The sequence below is a fragment of the Lipotes vexillifer genome, unplaced genomic scaffold, assembly GCF_000442215.2.
Source record: "Lipotes vexillifer unplaced genomic scaffold, Lipotes_vexillifer_v1.1 scaffold1319, whole genome shotgun sequence".
NCBI classification, from domain to species: Eukaryota; Metazoa; Chordata; class Mammalia; order Artiodactyla; family Lipotidae; genus Lipotes; species Lipotes vexillifer.
The window spans coordinates 234,217-256,916 of record NW_006779997.1 but is presented as its reverse complement, the minus strand read 5'-3'; the positions used below and the strand labels follow the sequence as shown (position 1 = coordinate 256,916).

Genomic DNA, 22,700 nt, shown 5'->3' with positions numbered 1-22,700 from the left:
ATCTCTTTGAAAATATGCTGACACGATGTCTGTACATTATTGCTATAAAATTACCATTGAAATAATAATTTAATTATCATACCAAAAGGGGCAAACTTCTGCACAAATGTGGTTCATATTCCTTTGAACCTGTCCATTTTGTCCAGAATTGAAGTTATGTTTTGGTTACAATATGTTTTTCTTCAATTGAAGGATAGTTGATTTAAAATATTGTTTTAGTAGAATATGTTTAGTTGTTTTAAATGGATCAGATAGACTTCACCCTAATCCCCCATTGGGTAGATTGGAATCTTTTGCCCTTACTTCTCTAAGCAATCTGTCAGACACATGTCCCACTGCATCACAGGTTCCCAAGATTCCCCAAGGGGAACGGAGCACCTGGCAGAGTAGCACTGTCTACTATCACCAAGGCTTTGATTTCGGGTGTAGCAATCTTTGTTTTAAAATCAATCAGAAAGGAAAGAGATTCAAGGCACACCGTGAGCGGTAATCCCTTAGGTTTTTCTAAATCCAGCAGGTAACATGACTGGTCCAGTAGGTAATCTGATTATAAACTGTGCACTGTCGTTGACAATAACAACTACAGAAGCGATGTCTCACCTGTAGTGTGATGGCAGCTTTCTTGGTCATGGACTGATAGACACCATTAAATTCTACATTGTGGTCGAGATCGTACACTGGGCACTGTAACATGCATGAGGGATAAAAAAGGAAAGCATCACTAATGTCATAGTATACATACCACACATGCCACCTGGATCACAGGGGAGGGGGTCCCTACTGAGCCAGAAACCATGAAGAGTTTTTCCCCAGAACAGTCATGAAATAGTCCTCCTAAAACTTGGTGCCTTGTCCTCTGAAGTCAAGGTCACTTTATATCAAAGAGAACTGAAAAGGTCATCTTAAAGTGTATCACACCTTTCCCACTTTTTATTTAACACCTTATGAAACAGAAAGGGTCTAATGACACAATAAAAATTAAAAAAAATAGAGCAAACAGGTTTCTGTTTTTCTTGTGCAGCCCACAAGCTGGTCTTCCTTGTTCTCTGTCATAATCCTCCCTCCCTCCCTTCCTTCCTTTGTTTATTTTGGTGAGGAGTCAACTGCTCTCTATCTCCCCAGATCAATGTCTACAAACACAGACTGCCCACTTGTGTGCACAAGATACTGTTTTTATTATTTAGCAGTTTTGTCAGGAATATGTAGTATGAGGATGACATGGCGGTCACCCTTCTCTCTCATTTATCCTGGGACAATATAGTACTCCATATTGGAAGGTTGACAGGTTATGAAGACTCACCACGATATTCTGGACTGAGACAACAGAGCATGGATAAGCCATTTCAGACACAACTTTAATGATAACTGAGTCCACATCTTCAGGAAATTTGTATAGAAAATACTAAGAATAAAAAAAAGAAAGACAGGATTTGTTAATGTTAAGAAATGTTTACGGTCAAAAACTCAAGCTATTTTCCCATGAATAAGGTGGTTTCCTTAAATATTAAGCACAAAGTTCAGATGTAAATCTCAGTAAGCCTCCAGTAATTCAGTCAACCATTCATCTCTTGCATATTGAGCAAATGCCCTGTGCAGGGCTCAGGCGCTAGGAACACAGCAGTGAACAAGAGAAAGGAGCCATTTCATACAATATTGCCATATCATGGTTTTTCCTTCTCAACTAAACTTTGCTACACTTCATTCTAATTTTGACTTAAGAAGATGCCCCCAACCCTTTGAATTAGAGATATGTGAAATGTGATAGGAGACAAGGTTTGCCTCTGTGGGGTCATTTTGAAATACGAAGCTCCTCCTTGAAAAGCAGAGAAGCCTGTTCTTCAAGAATCTTAATTAACCACATTCCCACAGGCAAGAATTAGCACTAGACCCACCCTTCCCCTAGACTTTCTTGCCAAAGAATCTATTTCCTGGCTGGAATACAGTGAGATGACATTTAGATTCAAAGACCAAGCCCTACATCTAGCCTCCTGAAATATGTTCACAATTTTGGGCAGAAGTATTTCTCCAATATCATCAGAATAAGGAAACATTTATAATAGACAAAAGTCACACTATTTACCTACTTAGATTATCAATCCACTGGAAAAATTTATTAACTCTAAGCCTTAAACATGTTGCTAATAATGAAGAAAGGGGACTTCTGCCCAGCAGTTATAAATACAGAAACTGGTTGAGAAGCTTGACATGAAATACATGATTAAAATTTTGAGGAAAACAAACAAAGCAAACCCCTATCCTAGGGCTTCAGTAAATCTATCACTTTAAAGGAGAAGCAAAACCCGTTAAAGCTTCATTTTGCATTCCCACATCCTCTTTATTAACCTTATTCGGAGAACCAGAGCAATAAAAATAGAAAATTTTCAGCAATCCAAAGCCTTCTGATGGGGAAAAAAATCATCTCAAGATTAACGCTGCTTTTTGGAAGTCTGTTCATGCCTTATAACAGATGGCAACACTCTCAAGAAGCCACTCCATTTTTGTGCTTTTATTTTGGAGCTTGATTCAAATACATATAATACAGGGCTCTTCCAAAGGTGAATACTCTGGAATTCCCAAGAGGCGTTCATGGTTCTTAGGGGAACCATACTTTGTAACTCAAAAGCATTATTATGGTTACTATTAGCAGTAATGAGCATCACATATATGCCTGTATATTCTAGGAGTTGGTTTTGTGCAAGCTATAGACATCTACCAAAGCCTTATCTGTATACCAAGGTATTACTAATCGTTTTGTACCTTTAAATTACCATAAACCCCAAATAAATAAACCCCTTGCCTTGAGAATCTACTTTTACCAGAAGGAAGCAAGTGACAAGGATCCAAAGCAATGCCTGGAATTTAGGCTAAAAATCACCAGCTTGTGTCCTGATTATCTATCCAGTTTCTGTAACCTGCTTCTATCTACAGGAATAGAGGCAGACAGTGGTGATTCAGGTTGCCTGAGTATGTGCAATAGTTTGGGTGGACTTACAGGAACAGAAAATTTTCCCTACAGTTGAAGAGGATATAAAATATAGGCCGAAATGGGAACAGTTACGAGTAAAGTAAGACCTTCAGAGATGTCAAAGAATTTCTGTTTTGTTTCATGAGTTTGTTTTAAGTATATTTTACTCTAGTTTGTGATTTATATACAAATTATTTGGGCTTTAGGGTTTAATACTTTTTTAAATAGAAAGAAGCTATAATATATAATCATCACTGATTTTCAGTCTACAAAGTACATCACGACATTCACACATTTTTACTATATTTATTTATAAATAAATGTAATGATATTATATTTATAAATAAATTTATTTATTTATAAATAAATAAATGATATTTATAAATAAATAAATATGATATTTCTATCATATTTATTATAGCTTTCAACAGGACTATTAGACTGTACTGTTTCTGCAGTTGGGGTACAAGTTTTCCCCTCCCTTTCTATATAGATATCTCCCATTGCACCTAGTAACTAGTGCTTTCAAATATTTCATGAATTAAGTGGCTAATACTCTGAGGGCAATGGATCGTGGGACTTAGTCCTCTTCTGTCACTGGGTGGCAAGCATATATGCACTGTGGAGGCTTTCACTGATGGGAAATTTAACTCTTCAAGGTGTGCTGGAGTTGGCTCTTGCAGGTCTGGGGAGCTGACTGTGCACATCGATTCCAAACTCTGTATTCAATGACGTCACACTGGCAGCTTGAAATCCGCCAGAGTGGAGGTCTTTACACTGCAGAAATGGGCAAACGCTACAAAACAGGGCTTTCACTCTAAGAACCAGTTGTTAAATATTCACCAGCTCACAAGTGGTTATAACAGATTTACAACATTATCCATATAATATGTTAATCCCAGTTTTAGTACAGTATATCCAAGGCCATTTTTGACAAAGTTGTATTACAGCCTACAGAAGACTTATAATAAATATCAGGACATTAAATAAATCTGTTTTAAACTTGCTATTGCATAAACTTCACTCTTTCAGAAGCTATGACAGGAAAAAGGAAGGTAGCTAGAAGTGTCACCAGAAAAGCAGCCCAAGTCGATCAAAGTTTTCATCTATTTAGTCTGTTTATGATTATGACCTAATGGAGAGCACAGCACAAATATCCAATTCTTCTAGCAATTTTTGTCAGCATTCCTGTTCTTTCTTAATGACAGGAGAAACTAACTAATTTTACCCATAACACTGTAGAAATTAAAATCTGTCTCATTTTTATTGTACTTTCAGATCAATTGATTATTTTTGTATTTGTTTAGTGGTGATCTTTCACTCTCTGTCTCCCCACCCCCATCCTGATTATAAGGTCCGTGAAGGCAGAAGTTGCACCTGCCTCTTCTTCATCCTTCTATCCCTGGCACCTAGTACAATCTAACACTGTACTTGATACATAGTAGGCCCACAATTTTATGAATGAAGGTTGAGCCAAGGAACATCTGCAAATACTTCATGCCTCCCATTTTACACCAATTCATGTGATAAGGTTAAAGGTGTGTCTAAAATCCCAGTTACATGAACAACATTCCAAAAGTACAAATATAACTCATGTTGTGAAAGATCAAGGGCAACATCACATGCTAACTCTACCTGTTACCATGGTTTCCTTGGGTAACACCAAGAGGAAGAATCATGATAACCTTGAAGCCCTTCACTTACCTGGGGTTGAGAGGGACTGGCAGTGAAGTGAAAGGCAACATTTGTCCTGAGAAATATAAGGGGGAGAGGGGAAAGTGGGAAAAGTGAAAGAAAAGCATAAGTTAGCAAACAAAAATTATTTATTAAAAAAAATCTTAAACTAGATGCAAGGAAAGCCCTACCCTTTGAGAAAGGAGTTCTGGGCCCATAAAAGTGACAAAGTGCACTGCATGAGAACGTAGTGGTTTCAACTCTCAAGAATGATCAAATTGGGGAACTGATCAATTTTATGTCTTTGTGAACCCATGAAGTCATACCTATACAAGTAAGTACTTTGTTGACTTTTATAGGCACATCTGTCTTTGGATTCTCTTAAGATTTTACAATCAAGTACAAGGTTTAGGTGTCAGAAGTGGTCTGAAAGAGAGAGGAAAAGAAGGCTTGAGGTTCCTTTGCATAATTCAGATAGCACTTCAAAATTTTGATGTATCCATGGCAAAAGATGACTTTTTAAAAAATGTGGTGGATAGATAATCACCATGGGAGGGTCTCTAGGGAAAGGAGCATACTCTTCCTGCCCCCAAGCACCCCCAGTTGTCTACATTTCCCTCCAAGGTTGTGTCCTCTTTGGGTTAGGCATTGCCTTCTAAGACCCTTCTTAAAATGCACATACCACCAAAAGAATATAATGAAGTTATTTTCTCTCCAATTATTAATTTTCTGTGGATTATTTTACTAGATATTTTATTAGATATTTTCATTCTTCTGTGAAAGACAGAAATCATCCAGCACTGAGGAAAGGACAGTGTGAGGAGCATGTGGGAACCATACATCTGCAGCATAGAGTGCTGTTGGAAGGAACATACGTGAATAGTTCAAGAGACTGGAAAACAAAGAGAAATTTGCTCTTCTCTGTAGTCATGTAAGGGCTGTTTGGGGCTTTTGTTCTTTCTGGTTCTTGCCTCATTTTTAGTTGTGAAGATCACTCACACGTGCCCACTGCACTCTCAATGCCTGCATCTGGGGAGTGTCATGATCCCAGCTGTCCAGTGGGACCTGCACTTCTGGGAACCTGAACCTAAACTTCTTCTGGGGTCCTTCCCCAGCTTTATCCCCCAATGCTGAGGAGTCTTTCTCTCCACTCCTAATTTTCCTTTTATAAAAATTAAATAGTTTAAAATTTTTATTAAAGATTCCTTTAGAAAGGGCATGTCAGGACATTTAAGCATGAAGTTTATAATTGGAGGTGTTTAGAAGTCATAAAATTTGAGCACTATTTCTAAAGGTAATGACAAACAATTCAGGCTGTCAGCAGACGAGGCTTAGAGTTTAGCAATGGATGCAATTTGTATATATTCACTCTCAATAGAAATCATCGTCAGAGTCAAGGATTGGTTCTGCTGACATATGGTTAGTAACTCGTGATCTTGAGTCACCTAAAGAAGCCAAAGTCAGTGTCAAATCCAGTTGTGTGTGTTCTGAGATTCCACAGCCAGAGTCAGGACCCGCGGTGCTGTGTGTGGCTCTCAGAGTGTGGGGAGTGTCATCTGCTATTACCAGGGCAACACGGGGCCCTCAATTCTGTTTGTTGCCAGGTCAGGGGAACAAAGAGGACAGTGATTTTCTTGGCTGGCAACAGACAGTGTACGATTTCCAGAAGAAAACAGTTTTCTTTGGCCAGCAATTTGTTTTTAAATTCTCCCCTGTCATTTGAATTGCAGTTATAACATTGAATGTGTGGACATTGATAGGAATTTTCTGTTGTTGTTTTTTTTCTTGTTCTTTATCTTTGCTTTACTAGTACAACACATACAAACTTTGAAAACACTTAATTTTCTTTAAGACTATCACATTTAAGTCTTCTCTTTCTCATGGAGTCAACAGTGTGTGCAAAATAAACATGGTGCCTGTTGCAGATGCAAGGTTCTGTTTCCTTCCCCATGGGACTCAGTGGAGGTGGGGAAGGTTTATTTTATCAGGTGTCATTAAGCAACAGAACAAATCTAACTGAGACACATGTACACCTTTAGTTTCAGAGAAGGAAGTACACAATTTTCGATTTATTTGAAAAAATTAAACACAGGAAACAAAAGTTTATTCAGTAAATAAGAAAACAAAAGCTAATTAAACACAGGAAACAAAAGTTTATTCAGTAAATAAGAAAACCCAAAAGCTAATTTTGTTTCCTCATTTTGGCTAGTTTGGGGGAGAGGGAAAGAGAAAAGGAACAGAGGAGTCAAGAGAGATGGGTGTGCAGGGAAGGGAGACAGGAGAAGAGAGAGAAAAGGGCCCATGGGGGGAGGGAGAGAGAAGGGGGAGGAGGATCTGCAGGAGAGCAGTAAAACAGAAGGGAAAGGAAGGGGGGATGGGAAGAAAGGGTAAGTGGAAAGACAGGCAGAGACAAAAACTAAGTCGTTTTCGAGGTGAGTACAGAGAGGACTGTGAGATGCAGGGCATCATATTTATCTTCTGACAGCAAGCCCCTAGCACAGAGCACAGTGAGCACTGAAAACCCTCACTTTGTCGAAGGAAATCACACTGGTTATTCACTTGGACTATGGACTTCAGAGTATCATTTCCTGTTATCTCCTTACTGCCATCTGTCATGCACTGCCTTTGCTTATCCCAAATCTTTCCCTCACCCTCCATCATCTGTAACCCTCCACCTCAAGGCTCTGGTTGAAGTATAAACTCTCCACGCATGTGCTAAATCCTATCTTTTCTTCTCTCCTCTGGGACGTCGCTTCCACAAAAATCCAACCCTCCTATAAATTTTATCTGCCTTTCTACTCCTTGGTTTGTAAATATACTCTAGTCTCAACCATTTTCAAAATAAATAACAAACAAAAGCACCCCCCAGAATTGCCCTCTTTTCCCCAAATTCCTCTCCTTTGATGTCATTCTATATCTTTCTTCACAACCAGCCTCTTCAAAGAGTGCTCTGCTCCAATCCCTCATTCATTCTTTCCTCTCCCCACTGCTGTCAGGATTCTTTTTCCACCATCTCCCTGAGGTTGCAGTCACCTCCTTGTAGCTAAATCCAGTGACTTAGTTCTTAATTTTCTTTACCTGTCTCTGACAGTTGACACTGACAGCCACTTCCTCTGTCTTAGAACTTCCTCCCGTGGGCTCTGTGACCCCTGCTTTCCTGGGTTTTCTCCCACACATCTGACTATGCCGAGACAGCTTCTTCTGAGAGCTCCTATTTCTCAGACCATCCCTTATATGAGAATGTGACCCACAGTCCTGTTCCTGATCTCCTCGTTTTCCTTAGCCACATACATCTTCATTCATATATGTATAACTATATAATATAATATATAATATATAATATATCTATTATATATATAATTATATATATTATAATTGCCATAAAATCCATATATATAAATATTCAGTTGCCACAAAAACCACAACAATGGTAGTGAATCACAAGTTTCCATGTCCAGCCCAGGGCTATCTCCTGGACTCCAGTCACAGAAGAGTGTTTCTCTGCTGGGCTTCTGCACTTCACCGGCCCTCAAGCATCTCAAACTCCATATGATCAAAATGGAATGTACTCCCCTTTCCCTGACCCTGACCTGCCACGTCTGTCGATGAGCCTCCCCTGACTTGTCACCTGACATCGTTGTTGGAGTTGTCTTGGATTCCCTTTTTATCCCTTCCACAGCTGACTGCTCACCAAGTCTTACTGATTCTATTAGTGTAAATGTAACCTAGATGCACCTGCTCCCACCTGAAGCACTGTCTTTGCTCAGTATAGCATCCAATAAGAAAAAAAAAACAACAACTGAAAAACAATGTAGATCACTGTACTCTACCCTAAAATACCAAAGGGCCATTACATAGGATGACATATAGCAAAATGGTCTAAAAGCCTCTTTACTCATCCATTTCCTCAAAAATCTATTACTTTTCACAGCACAGTAGCTGAGCTATTGCACTCAAGACCCTCTCTCAAAACAAAGACTCAAGATCCCTACTTAGAAGGCTAGAGGAGGGTGGAAGCCTTCAAGTACTCATGTAAGACTATATTTTTGATTCTCTGCCACATGTATTGTTTGAATTTGTGAATTATCCCCATGCGTATTACTTGACTCTTTTTCTCCCTTACACCTTTGTTGCTACCATCATATGTTCAGGTCCTAAACCTTTTTTAATTCTTCTCTGTTCAAACTTTTGATTTGTCTACGTGCCTCTACGCTCTCCTCTCCGGTTCATCTTCTGCACGGCTACTAAAGTCATCTCAAAAATCAGACCCGTTGATGATATTCTGTTGCTTAAAATCTTTTAGTGCCTCCCATAGCCTTAAAGATGAAGTCTAAACTGCCTGGGGCAGCAAACATATCTCAAAGATCAAGGATTGGGTACTGCCTGTTTCTCCCCTTACCTCCTGTAACTCCACCTCAGGCACCATAGGGACCAGCCTTCCTGAAGCCTCTACTCAGTGGCCTCTCTGGTCGCTCAGCCCTCTCTCCTGAGCATCATATGCTGTATAAGTTCAACACTCTGCCAGGCACTGCACTTCAAGTTCAACATGTCCCAAAGTGAACTTATCTTTTCCTTCCCTCCTCAAAATTCTCATTTTCTCTTAGGGGCACCACCATCTACAAGTTAGATGGTCATCCTAGACTCTCCCACTTCCCTTACCCTGAATATCCAATCAAGTTCTGTCAACTTCACCTCGAAATTCTTCAGATTATTTATCTTGACCACGGCATCAGCCTTCTAATTTCTCTGCATCCGTTCGAGTCCCCCTCAAATCCATTATCCATACAAATATCACAACATAGACAACTGTCTAAATTTCTTTCTTTTTCTTTTTAAACGATCTGTCGTGCATTTTCCATTCTTGGGGATATCTTTTTTTTTTTTGGCCGAGCCGCATGGCTTGTGAGATCGAACCCAGGCCCACGGCAGTGAAAGCATGGAGTCCTAATCATTGGACCACCAGATAATTCCCAACAGCCCTTCCAGGCTCCTCCCACCCCAGGAGCAGGTGCCTGCCTGTTCCTGCAGCCTCCTGCTGTTCCCTATCTGCAACTTCACACTCTGCAGCACTGAGCGCCAGGGCAATGGGGTCTGGGAAGAGGAGTAGGGGCAAAGCTGCTGTATGTGCATGTGTGGAGGCAGGTGGTTAAGACAGCATGGAGTAAAGCTTTAAGGCAGAAGTTAATTTTTTTTTTTTTTTTTTTTTTTTTTCGGGTACGCGGGCCTCTCACTGTTGTGGCCTCTCCCGTTGCGAAGCACAGGCTCCGGACGTGCAGGCCTAGCGGCCATGGCTCACGGGCCCAGGCGCTCCGCGGCATGTGAGATCCTCCCGGACCGGGGCACGAACCCGTGTCCCCTGCATTGGCAGGCGGACTCTCAACCACTGCGCCACCAGGGAAGCCCCAGAAGTTAATTTTTTAAGCTGGATTTAAATAAATAAGTGCTTCATGGAATTGAGAAACATATTTAGGGCAACAAAAATTAGGAGGACAGTGTTAAACAGAAAGTAGAAATAGCATGTTATAGTGGGAACAGCTCAGAACTGCAAGTCAGAAGTTGAATCTAATTTTGATTTTGTCCTTTCCTGGCTGTGTGAGTTTGGACAAATCACTTAACCTCTCTGGGCATCAGTTTGCTCATCTGTAAAAATGAAATGAGTGGATTCAATTCCCAAAGTTCCTTCTATTCTTAAAATTTATGATTCTGGAAAAAAAAAAAAACAATGCTTGTTGTCTGCCACTGAAAAACATACAACAGAAACTGCAATGTTGGGAAATTTGAGTTAGTTCTTCAGTGTTTCTCTCAATACCTGAGTTCAGATCTCCCCACTGTCCTCAGCTCTTGCCTGTTACCATCGTCCTCTGGATTTCTGAGTTTCCAGCAAGGCTGGTGTGGGACAATCCAGAGCCAGGGAGGAAGAGACACATATATCTTAGTTACCATCTCTTCTCGGGCTTATCTTATTCGCATAAAACCCCTGGTAACTTTGTGCATTTTGAAATGCTCTGCATGTCTGGTTGCTGAGGTCAGGTCACATTGTGAGAGGCGGAAACAGAAAACAATATGAGAGAATAGACTTGCAGTTTCACCACGTGCGTATCATTCAATAACGCTCTCACAGAGTTGTGACCTTATGGCTTCAGTTTCACAGAATTCAGTTCTCCAAAGGGTCTAATTAGCCTCACAGATACCAGCCCTAGAATTCAAGTACACTACTACCAGGTGACAGCGACAGGTCAGACACACAGAGACCAATTAGTAAATGCAGGGCTTCTCCAAAGTTCAAAATGCACGCTGTTCGGGTAATATGCTGCCACCTCCTTCAAATTATGAGTACGAATTCCCATACTGTTTAATACCACAAATAAATTTAGTTATTAAAACAATTAAACACATTTAGAAATTGCTTAAAGGTAGTTGTTCTCAACTCTGCTGCACATTAGAATCACTTGGAGAACCTTAAAAATGTATATACTATAATGCTCAAACCTCCCTCCTAGAGACTCATATAATTGATCTTTTTCTGCCTCTTTTGGGGGGCTGGTTCTTTGCTCTTGAAATTATCACATCACTTTTTTCTACACCAAAATTAATGGAGGGACTTGGAAAAAAAATGCTGTAACTACTTCTGACCATTCATTAATCTATCTGTCCATCTGTCCATCTGTATCTATGGGTATACACTGTCAAGGGGTGTAGAGAGGGCCAAGATAAATATTTGATTCATATCAGCAACTCCACTGGCTACAGACTTCAGAATAAACTGCCTTAGAAAATTTAAGGAGAGCTTTATAATAGAGCAGAACATTCTGATCAGACAAATAAGCTGCAAAAATGTAGTATATATTTTAAATATATTTTAAAATATTCTTATTTTTTAAAAAATTAATCTTTTTATTGAAGTGTAACAAACATATAGATAACAAGACATAAGTATATATCTGAAAAAATTCTCACTAAGTAAACATAGCTGTGTACTTCTTTCCTCCCTGACGGTACCACTGTCCTAACTTCTAACATTACAATAGTTTCACCTGTTTTTAAACTTTATATAAATGGAATCGAACAGTGTGTATTCCTTTTGTCTGGCTTCTTTTGCTCAACATTTTGTTTGTGAGATTTATTCATGTTGTTAGGTACAAAAATAGTTTGTTTTTATTGTTGTGTGATATTCCTCGGATGGATAGCACAATTATGTATCTAGGAGTTGAGTATATAACTAGGAGTGGAACTGCATTGTCAGTCCTTTCAAAGTATAGCAGTTTGGTAGGTGCAGTGGAATCTCATTATGGTTTTAATTTGCATTTCTGACAGCTGATGAGGTTATGTTTTCGGACCATTTGTATAGTTTCTTTGGTGAAGTGTCTGTTTAAGTCTCTTGCCTATTTTTTTTCCAGTGGACTTGCCTGTCTTTTTTATTTTTTAGAAGACAATTATAAAAATAATACTGGTCATTTTAAATAGTTGACCTGTGGTTTGGTTGATTTTGTCCATTGTTAATTTGTTCTCTATTTCATTGTTTCGGGCTCTTATTTTAGTACTTACTTCCACTTTCTTTGAATTTTATTTTCAGTTCTTTTACTTTTTTTTTTTCCAAGCATTTAATTCAAGAATTTATTTTAATGATCATAACAAACCTATAGAAATCAAGAGAATGACGATGTTTTAAAATACACAGAATTTGGACTTCCCTGGTGGCACAGTGGTTAAGAATCCACCTGCCAATGCAGGGGACATGGGTCTGATCCCTGGTCAGGGACGATCCCACATGCCACAGAGCAACTAAGCCCGTGCTCCACAACTACTGAGCCTGCGTGCTGCAACTACTACATGCACCTCAACAAAGAGTAGCCCCTGCTCACCGCAACTAGAGAAAGCCCACATGCAGCAACAAAGACCCAATGCAGCCAAAAATCATTGTATAGCAATTATACTCCAATAAAGATGCCAAAAAAAAGAGAGAAAAGTACATTCAGGAGTTACATTGATTGGATTCAACTCCACAAAAAAATAAATAAAATAAAATACATAGAATTTCAACAAAGAAGCAGTTTACACAAGCTTCAGTTCTTTTTCTAACTTCTTAAAATGGGTACTTAACACACTGACTTTCAGCCATTCATCTTTTCTGACATATACATTTGAAGCTTTACTCTTTCCTGTAAGCAGTGCTTTAGTTGCATCCCAGAAGTTTGGATATGTATATTTTAAAAGCTTAGGCATTCTATCATTTTGAGATGCAGTTTTCAAAATACATTAATTAGCTCAAGTTTGTTAATCATGTTGATCTGCTCTCTTATAGCAGGTGTTGGCAAACTTTTTCTAAAAGGGCCAGATAGTAAATAGTTTAGACTTGCAGGCCATAATTTCTCTGTCACAACTACTCACCTATGCCATTGTAGTATGAAAGCAGACAGAGACAATATGTAAATGAATGGGTAGGGCTATGTTCCAATGACACTTTATTTACAAAAACCATTGCCTAGTCCGTGGGCCGTGGTTTGCCAATATTTGTTCTAAGTACTGCATACCGCTATCCTTCACTTTTTGAAAATTCGCTTTATGCCAATTTGCTACCTTAGTATCTGTTTTCATTAACTGAAAGAAATCCGAAGATTTTTGCTTTTATGAAAAAAGATGAAAAGCGAAAACAGCGTTCAGCGTTTGTTTTGCAGTGTGCACCCTAAGCGGTGAGAATGGCACTGCCACCGCCTTCCCTGGAACTATGCTCGGCATCTCAGCATCAAGCCACCATAGCTGTGAATGGTGTCTGGGAACCTCTGTGCTTTATCTCAATTTATTCTGTGCATCTGTTAGCAAGATGTGTCCTAAAGTAATTGCTTCTTTGCTTAATATCATTTGGCTTATAAAAGGTTTCACAGGAACACTCTACTTTCACATAGTGGGGGAACCCTGTACATACATTTAAAATTTTTGGTTTGTTATTTTATTAGCTATAGAGAAGGCTACCACAAAGATTGTGAATTTGTACACTTCTTCCCATTCTGCAATTTTTGCTTTGTATATTTTGAAGTGATATCACTAGGTACACAGAAATTTAGAATTTAAATTTGTCTTCCTGGTAAATGATTATTTTAGAAATATGGAATGTCTCTCTAATAATGTTCCTTGCATTAAGGAATATCTTGTATAATGTTATATAATACATCAGCTTTCTTTTGTTTAATATCAGTATGGTATTTCTTTTACTATCCTTTTATTTACATTTATACATTCTTTTTAAAGATTTTACTCTTGTAAGCAACATATATTTAGTTTTCTTTTTTTCTAAATCCCATTTGATGTTCTTAGTCTTTTATTTATTTATATTTTTATTTTTTTATTTTGCGGTACGTGGGCCTCTCACTGTTGTGGCCTCTCCCGTTGCGGAGCACAGGCTCCGGACGCGCAGGCTCAGTGGCCATGGCTCACAGGCCCAGCCGCCCCGCGGCATGTGGGATCATTCCCGGACCGGGGCACGAACCCGTGTCCCCTGCATCCGCAGGTGGAATCTCAACCACTGCGCCACCAGGGAAGCCCTGATATTCTTAGTCTTTTACTTGGCATATTTGAGTCTATTTATATGTCATTTATTTTCATTGGGTAAATATAAACATTGATTCCCTTTCTGAGATCTTCTGTCTCTGTCCCAAAGTTCTAGTGAGAGGTCAAAGTCTCAAGTATCGTTTCTGTTCCTGAGATCTCCTCATTTTTGCCCCAGAGAATCTATTTATTTCACTGAAGTGGAGTCTGAACCTTGCACCCACCTGGGTGCCAGCCCCCACTCTGAGCAGTGCTCAGACTCATAGGCTCCAAGATTCTTGCCCAGAAGAAGCCAGAGCCACAGAAGGGTGGGTGATCCTGGGGACAGCAGCCAAAAGCTTGCCAGTGTTTTCTTATTGATTTGTAGGGGTTCTTTATATATTCTGCATATGAGCCCTTTGTTAGTTAGTGTTGGAAACATATTCTCTAGTCTACGGCTTGTCTTTTTGTTCTCTTAATGATAACTTTTGATGAGTACAAAATAAAATTTTAATATGACCGATTTAATGACATATTTAAAAAAATTTTATTTAAAACACTGAGAGGGGAGGGAATGGTTTGAACCCTTGAGAAGCCTTGAACTTAGAGTAGGATAGGGCAGGAAACTCCCTGAAGTTTCTGGCCTTATTAAGGAATAATCTTAGCCTTTCTGTTTACATTTTCACACAGATTTATGCAATATTTTATGCGACTAACCTCTGGGAGAGAATAGATCCCTTAGAGACAATGCCCTCCACAGAATTTATTATACTCCATGTCTAATATAAACAATTTGAGATGCTGTATCCTGAGTGATTTGGTTTCAAAGGATGGTAGAGCAAGGAGAAGGAGGAAACAGTCATAAGTTTGTGCACAAAGCCACATAACATATTATTTTCAACCTGTATACATTCCTAACCAGAAGGAGAAAACTGGAATAGTAATAAGGGTAAGAAAAATAGCTCAAGATCTTCCTTAAAACAAAACCAAAACTTCCTTCAGGAGAGTGGACTGGTGAGTGACACAGAAGTACCCATCACTAGTGCTTGGATATCACACTTGCTTGGACGACAGAGAGGAGGGGGCCCTCACAGATGCCCAGGAACAGATACATCTATCAGGTGCACCGCCCTCTGCTCTGCTCCAGTCCCCTACTGCTTCCGCCTTACACAGACTAAGGCCCTGCTGCCCAGCTGTGCACAGGAGAGTTCCGAAGTTGCTAAGACAATATGCCAAGTGGATGATTTCCTTCTGGGGTGCTGATCTGGGAGGAAGGAAGCTGGACCGTGCACAAACAAGCTCAGGAAGAGCAGACAAGCGAACAGAGAAAGGCCACAAGGAGCCCCGCTTACTGCAGCTGGAAGTGCTTCATCTTGGTAACCAGCAGTCTGTACTGGGCACCTAGGGGCGCCATGGATGCGACATCTACAAATATCAGTTGCTCCAGAGGCCCTGTTTCATTGGTTGCTTCTGAGGGACATAAGGTACGGCTCACTTCCTGGTAGTTGTAGCTCCTCTGGTATCTGCAGCAGCCAGTGGAGAGAAAAGCCAGCGAGAAGGAGAAAGACACTCAATGAACGAGCAGCGAAAAGAACATCTCGTTTCACTTCTCCCTGAACTTCTTTCCAAGTCCTTATATTTAAAATTTCATACTGGACCTACTCATAGTAATTTTAGAGCTACTGTGTTTGGCACACATTGTGTGACATTATAACACAGACATGAGGACTTTTGAGTGCTGAGCAGTTCACTTAGGTGTCTTCATTACCAAATCATCCTCCTAATTCAGTCAGGAAAGTTATCAGATTTTGAAGGGAAAACTGAAAAAACAACCAGTTGATTCCATTTTTCCAATCTTCAAGCTTTTGTGAAATGAGCATAAAGCAAGCCCCAGAGTCCAAGTCAGGGCATTAGAGTCAGTATTTCAATCCTCACGTGTATTAACCTCCCAAAGTGATTTAACACTGTACTGTGTGCCCATGTCTGCATGCCTATTCTGGTTTGTTCTTGTTACTGCTCTAGCACCTTATACAGCTTCCCCTGCAAAAATACAGATTCCACGAGGCGGGGATTTCGCTGTTGTCTTCCACCACTGTATCCCCAGCATCTATCATTTCGTAGTGCTCAATAAATATTATAGGATAAAGAAAGTACACTCGGTGAACATTATGAAGAATGGGGAGAGGTGTCACTCATTGAAGTTGATGGTGGGACCTAGCCCTGACCTTGGTGGATGACCCACTAACCAACCAAGAGTAACAGAACGTTCTGGGTAGAACTAAAATGTTAAACGTTCTTCTGGGTGCTACAAATCTAGACAGAGTGCTTATCAGAACCTCAAAGAGGAGAGAAACTGAACAGAGCTGAACGGTCAATGCAGGCACCATGACAACTGTTTGCACTTAGCATGCATAATATGTCAACATTCTGCACGTCTGATTTCTCCCTTCGCTAGGGAAAAGAGCAATTAAGGTCTAGCACATTGAAAGAAAACAAATGTAATGAAGCTGTCGGGGAAAGATCCACTTACAGTCCTTGGAAGAGCAGAGGAACCTGCCAGGACAGCACCTCTTTCTGCTGGCGAACCACGACCAGGACCGGGTAGTCGAGGTTCTCGGAGGAGCTGTTCACGTACACCCGCACGGCGTTCACCTGCGAGCCAGGGCAGAGAGAGAGGAAATGCAAATCACACACGCACGCACACGCACAGACATGTTACATCATAGCTGCCATCTGAAGCTCTGGAAAACTTTAATTCATACTCTTGCTGCTGACCACAGATACTCCAAATATCCCAGCTGTCTTCTCCTCATTCATATTGTAACCATACTCAGTTTCAACACTGATTGCACAATGAAATCACCAGGGGAGATTAAAAAAAAAACTGATGCCTGGGTCCAACCCTCAAAATTTTGATTTAAGTCGTCTTGGGTGAAGCCAAATTATGGAGGCTTCAAATGGCAGGCTGAGGAGTTTGAATTGGGCGGTCAACACAAGATTAGGAGAATAAGCCCAAACACAAAAAGAAAGATGCTGATGTGCTTCTCTTCTTATCTGAATATAAATGCTAAATATACAAGTATCTTAAAAAAAAAATACCTACAAGTACCTCAGTTGCTAACAAACTTTAATTTTGGTTTGGAAAATCATTCTGTGCTTTAGACCAAAATGTTATTGCCACATTGTGTTAAGGTCTAGCAGATGGCCTGATGCTCCCCCAGCAACAAATACTATAGGGGCTGAAGAGTCTTCTCTTTGCCCTGTTCCAAGGCATAGATCAATCCCCAACACTAAATGCTTTTTTATATCGCAGATCCGTGGCTTCTTCTGAATACATGTGTCACCCCAAGGATTGAACACTATCATGGCTGTTTAAAAGACAGGAAATTGAATTGTGCCCCTGGATCTAGATGGTTTTGGTGTTTCCCTTCAGTTTTTTTTTTAATATATATAATACTATAGGCAATAGAAAAAAGGCAAAGTAAGAAAAAGTTGGTCTTTCGTATGAGATTTTTTTCCCCTAATGAATTTAAGCCCTAGTGTTCTCTTGAAAACACCTTATTAGGGGAAAGGATTGAAGCAAGGCTTGCAGTGAAACCCTGAAGATCTATGACATGTTCAAAATGGAAACTGAGAGGCAGCAGAATAGCATGGGAAACATAGATTATTACTATTTGGATATCTTATATCGTTCTTGATTAAGACACTTAGTTTTTTTTTTTTTTTTTGCGGTATGTGGGCCTCTCACTGTTGTGGCCTCTCCCATTGTGGAGCACAGGCTCCGGACACGCAGGGCTCACAGGCCCAGCCGCTCCGCAGCATGTGGGATCTTCCCGGACCGGGGCACGAACCCGTGTCCCCTGCATCAGCAGGCGGACTCCCAACCACTGCGCCACCAGGGAAGCCCAAGACACTTAGTTTTTTAATGTTAAAACCGTCCAAGAGTAATTTATAATTAGATAAGAAGTGCTTGCTCACAAAGGGAGCGTTTTCTTGTGCCTGTGCTCTACATGTTTCCATGGAAATTATGCTGCAGCTGATCACTGCCAACACCCTGTCTCTAGTGCAGACCTCTTTCCTAAGCTCTGGATGTTCCACAGGCATCTCAAACTCAACCTATCTGAAGTGGCACCTGTCACTTCCTTCACCCCTAACTTTCATTTCTTCTGAATTTCCTTGCTTATTGAATGACCTCACCTCACAGCCATTATTCTGAGCCCGAGACATCCTTGACTCCTACTTCTGTAGCATATTCTCCATCAATAGGTCATCAAGTTCTACGTAGTGTTCACACCCAGATCCTCCCCTCCCCCACCAATGACAATCCTCATCCAGTCCTTTATCACTGTGACCCTCCCTGACAGCACCTTATCTAGTCTTCTTATCCCCAAGGCTATACTCCCTCAGATGCCACTTTCATCTTGTCATTCTCCTGCTGAAAAGGTCTTCAGTGGCTCTGGGAATTTTCAGATTTTCCTCCAAAGGAACGGGAATAGTATTTTTATGACAATATGGAATAGAATAATGAATGCTCATTATTGTACCATTGTACAATGCTCATTATTGTACCAAAATTGTACCATTGTCTTTCATTTACACCTTCCATTTTCCACACACATCATTTTTGGATTATTTTAAAGTAAATACCAAAGATCATACCTTTTCATCTGTAAATATTTCAATCTATACCTCTAAGGGATAAGGCCTCTTCTTTTTAACATAACACATTACCATTATCATACTCAGTAAAATTAATAATAGTTCTTTAAAATCACCCAATATCCACACAGTGTTTGAATTTCTTCATTTGTTTAAAAAACTGTGCTTTTTTCAGTTTTTAAATTTTAAGTACAAACAAGATCCACATATTGCATTTGGTTGATATGTGTTTTGAATCTCTTTTAATCTAAAGGTAACCCCCTCGCCCCCGCCTTTGGGCATTTATTTGTTAAAGAAAGCAGCTCACAAAGCAGCAGTGCAAACCTGAAACACCCACATACTAGATTTTGCTGACTGCACCCCGTGGTGTCATTGAACAGATTCCTTTATCCCCTGTGTTTCCTGTATACTGGCAGGTACAGCTAGAGGCTTGACTAGATTCAAGTAAATACATTTCTCCATCTTTTCCTTGGACTTGGAATTAGTCAAGAGAGTTTTCACCACACTCCAGGTTACTGAGGCCTGCATTTTCTTCTAGTACTTTATACTTCTAGTATCATATTTTTAATACTTAAATCCCTATCCCTTCATGATTAATACTAACATATGGTATGAGGAATGATTTTAATTTTATCTTTTTTTTTTTTTTTATATGGCTCTCCAGTTGTCCCAGCACCACCTATTAACAAGTCCATCTTTTCTCCACTGATCTGAATTACTCTGGGCTTTTCTTGATTACTGCCTTCTTCTCTAGTTTCTTTGCCTGCCAATCCCTCACATGGCCAATTACTTGCTGTTTCTCAAAAGGCCTCTGTCCCCAGTGATTGGCCTTTCAATATCCTTCTCACCCCTAAAGTCCTTTTTTTGGGATGTCTTCCCTGATATGTCCCCATCCCATGAAATAAGTGGGTGTCCCTCTCTTGGGGGGGGGGGCATGTGGCCTCTGATTACCTCTCTACAGCATATTAATACCACTGTGAAATAATAGAAATATATATGGCCTTTGCTCCCAGTCCCTGGAACAGAGCTCCTAAAACCCTTGTATTTCTCTAAGTGATAAGAGCACTAGTGGCATATTTTGTTCTAATATTTGGTCTTATTCCTGACTCCTGACAGAACTCCTAAATCCTTTGGAATTTTCTGGGTGACAGGAGTCTCTTTTGTTGTAATGAAGAGACTCTTGGTGGGCTCCTGGATAACTTCAGTATGGGAGCTGGTCACCCAAAAGACCTAGCCATGATTAGAAGATTGGAACTTTCAGTTCTACCTCCATCCTCCAGGAAGTGGAGGGGGCTGGAGATTGAGTTAATAATTGATCATGCCCAAATGATGAAGCCTCCATAAAAATTCCTAAAATACAAGGTTTGGAGAACTTCCAGGTTGGTGAATGCATCCATATACCAGGAGGATGGAGCAACCCAACTCCATGGGGATAGAAGCTTCTGTGCTCAGAACACTTTTGGACTTTACCCTATGCACCTCTTCTATATTGCTCATCCTAAGTTATATCCTTTTATAGTTACATCCTACTATAATACTATAGTAATCTAGTAAATAAACTGTATTCCTGAGTTCTGTGAGCTGCTCTAGCAAATTAATCAAACCTGAGGAGGGGGTCTTGGGAACCTCTGATTTATAGCTGTTTGGTCAGAGCATAGGTAACATCCTGGACTTGTGATCAGCGTCTGAAGTGGGAATTGTAGGATACCCATCCACACAAAATTGCTTAATGTGTGGAAGATCCATAAATCTGATGTCAGAAGTACTGGGTGAGTAGAAGAAAATAGAAGTTAGCTTTTTCTACAGACAAGCACAAAACATTTTTTCACACAGTCAAATTTACTCCTTTTTTCTTGGTCACTGTTAAAAATTGAGATATAGGTAACATACCACACAACTCACTCTTAAAGTGTATAATTCAGTAGTTTTTAGTATATTCACAGAGCTGTGCACCCATTACCACTACCTAATTCCAGAATATTTTCATCACCCCAGAAAGAAGCCCTGTACCCATTACCAGTCACTCCTCATTCCCTTCCTCCCCCAGTGCCTGGTAACCACTAATTTAACTTCTCTATGGATTTGCCTATTTCACATAGGATATTTCATATACGTGGAATAATGTAATATATGCTTTCGTGTGTCTGGCTTATTTCACTTAGCATAATGTTTTCAAGGTTCTTCTATGTTGTAGCATGTGTCAATACTTCATTTCTGTTTATTGCTCAATAATATTCTAATTGAATGAATATACAACATTTGTTTAAACTTCAGTTAATGGAAATTTTGGTTGTTTCTACGTTTTAGCTATTACAAATAATGCTGCTATGAAACATTTGTAAACAAGCTCTTGTGTGAACATGTGTTTTCAATTCTTTCTTTTTTTAAAAAATTTTTATTGGAGTATAGTTGATTTACAATGTTGCGTACAGCAAAGTGAATCAGTTTTTCATATACATATATCCACTCCTTTTTTCTTTTTAGATTCTTTTCCCATATGGGTCTTTATAGAGTACTGAATAGAGTTCCCTATGCTTTACAGTGTTTTCAGTTCTTTTGAGTGTATACCTAGGAGGAGAATTGCTGGGTGACATGGTAACTCTTATGTTTAACTTTTTGAGGAACTGTCAAAATGTTTTCCAGAGAGGTGCATCATTTTACATTCCAGCAATTTACATTACCAGCAATGTAAAAGTTTCAAATTTCTCCATATCCTTGTCAGCACTTATTATTGTCTGTCTTCTAGATTGTAATTATGTGGGTGTGAAGTGGTGTCTCATTGTGGACATGGACCTCTCAGTATTCTAACATTTAGTTTACCTGCCTGGCTCTTCTGCAAAGCTGAAAACTTCACCTTTGGCATCTCTGGTGCTGGCAAAATGAATTAACTTAGAAGCAGGCTCACTTTTGAGGTTCATAACACAAACACCAACTTACAGCACATGTGTTTCGAGCACACTTTTGTCTGGCTTAAATCTATAGCAGTCAGAACTGAGGTAAAAACCTAAGGAAAGCTGTGAACTAGGCCAGCTTCATCTTTTGCTTGTCTGCTTCCCTTTTCATTACCTAGGCTGCAGTCTGCTCCTTCCTTCTTAGGTACTTAGTTCCAAAAGGGATTTCCCTCCATTTTTTTTTTTTTTTACATGTCACTCTAAGGCAGTGATTCTCAAATTTTAGTGTGCTTTTGAGCATTTGAATCTCTCAAACCCACCCTCATCATTTCTGATTCAGCAGATCAGGAGTAGAACTTAAAAATAATGTGTTTTTAACAGCATGCTGAGGGATTCTGATACATGTGGATTGGAGCCCATACTCCTCTGGGAAGTACTGTTCCAAAGAAACCATCTTGTCAGCAACTTGCCAACTTCCCATTATTATGAGATGCACAACCGTGAGATCACCAATGTCACTAGCACGTCTGGAAGCTAGTGTGTCTGGTGGGGCTGAAACTGGGCCAGCAGGAAGGAGGTCTGCTGCGAGCAGAGCAGGGCAGATTGTTACTCCACTCCACTCTTTATCTCCACACTCTTTTATTCCTGGTCTGACTCTTGTAACCCACTTAGTTTTTTTTAATTATTATTATTTAATAATGATCTTACTAATTATAATTAAAAAAACTCAGAGATACTGGCATAATAAATTGCAAAAAAAAAAAAAATATTAGAGTGGGAAATAGAAAACACTGGGCAGTTTTTCAAGATGAGCAGATAATGCATCACCCCCGGGAAAGGATAAAAAGCCCTGTTCAAATGTTGCTTTGCTTTTCCAGAGGCCAATATGCAACTGAGAAAGTTGGATTACATTTGCAGCAGTGAAGTAAGCCACGTAAAGCCAAAACTAAATGAAGGTATTGACAATACATAATGGACCCTGATACCCT

At 39.8% G+C, this 22,700-nt stretch overlaps 1 protein-coding gene across 2 annotated transcripts in view; it reads right to left on the bottom strand.

The window, feature by feature from the left end:
• SIDT1 (SID1 transmembrane family member 1) overlaps positions 1–22,700 on the bottom strand; it is an 87,191-nt gene that overhangs the window by 45,106 nt on the left and 19,385 nt on the right. For both annotated transcript variants that reach the window (XM_007453144.1, XM_007453145.1), the window contains exons 2-6: positions 16,692–16,813; positions 15,514–15,684; positions 4,670–4,715; positions 1,301–1,402; positions 601–684 (exon numbers count right to left, since the gene is read on the bottom strand). In XM_007453144.1, the coding sequence (XP_007453206.1) occupies positions 601–684; positions 1,301–1,402; positions 4,670–4,715; positions 15,514–15,684; positions 16,692–16,813 (525 nt within the window). The remainder of the gene's footprint in view (positions 1–600; positions 685–1,300; positions 1,403–4,669; positions 4,716–15,513; positions 15,685–16,691; positions 16,814–22,700) is intronic.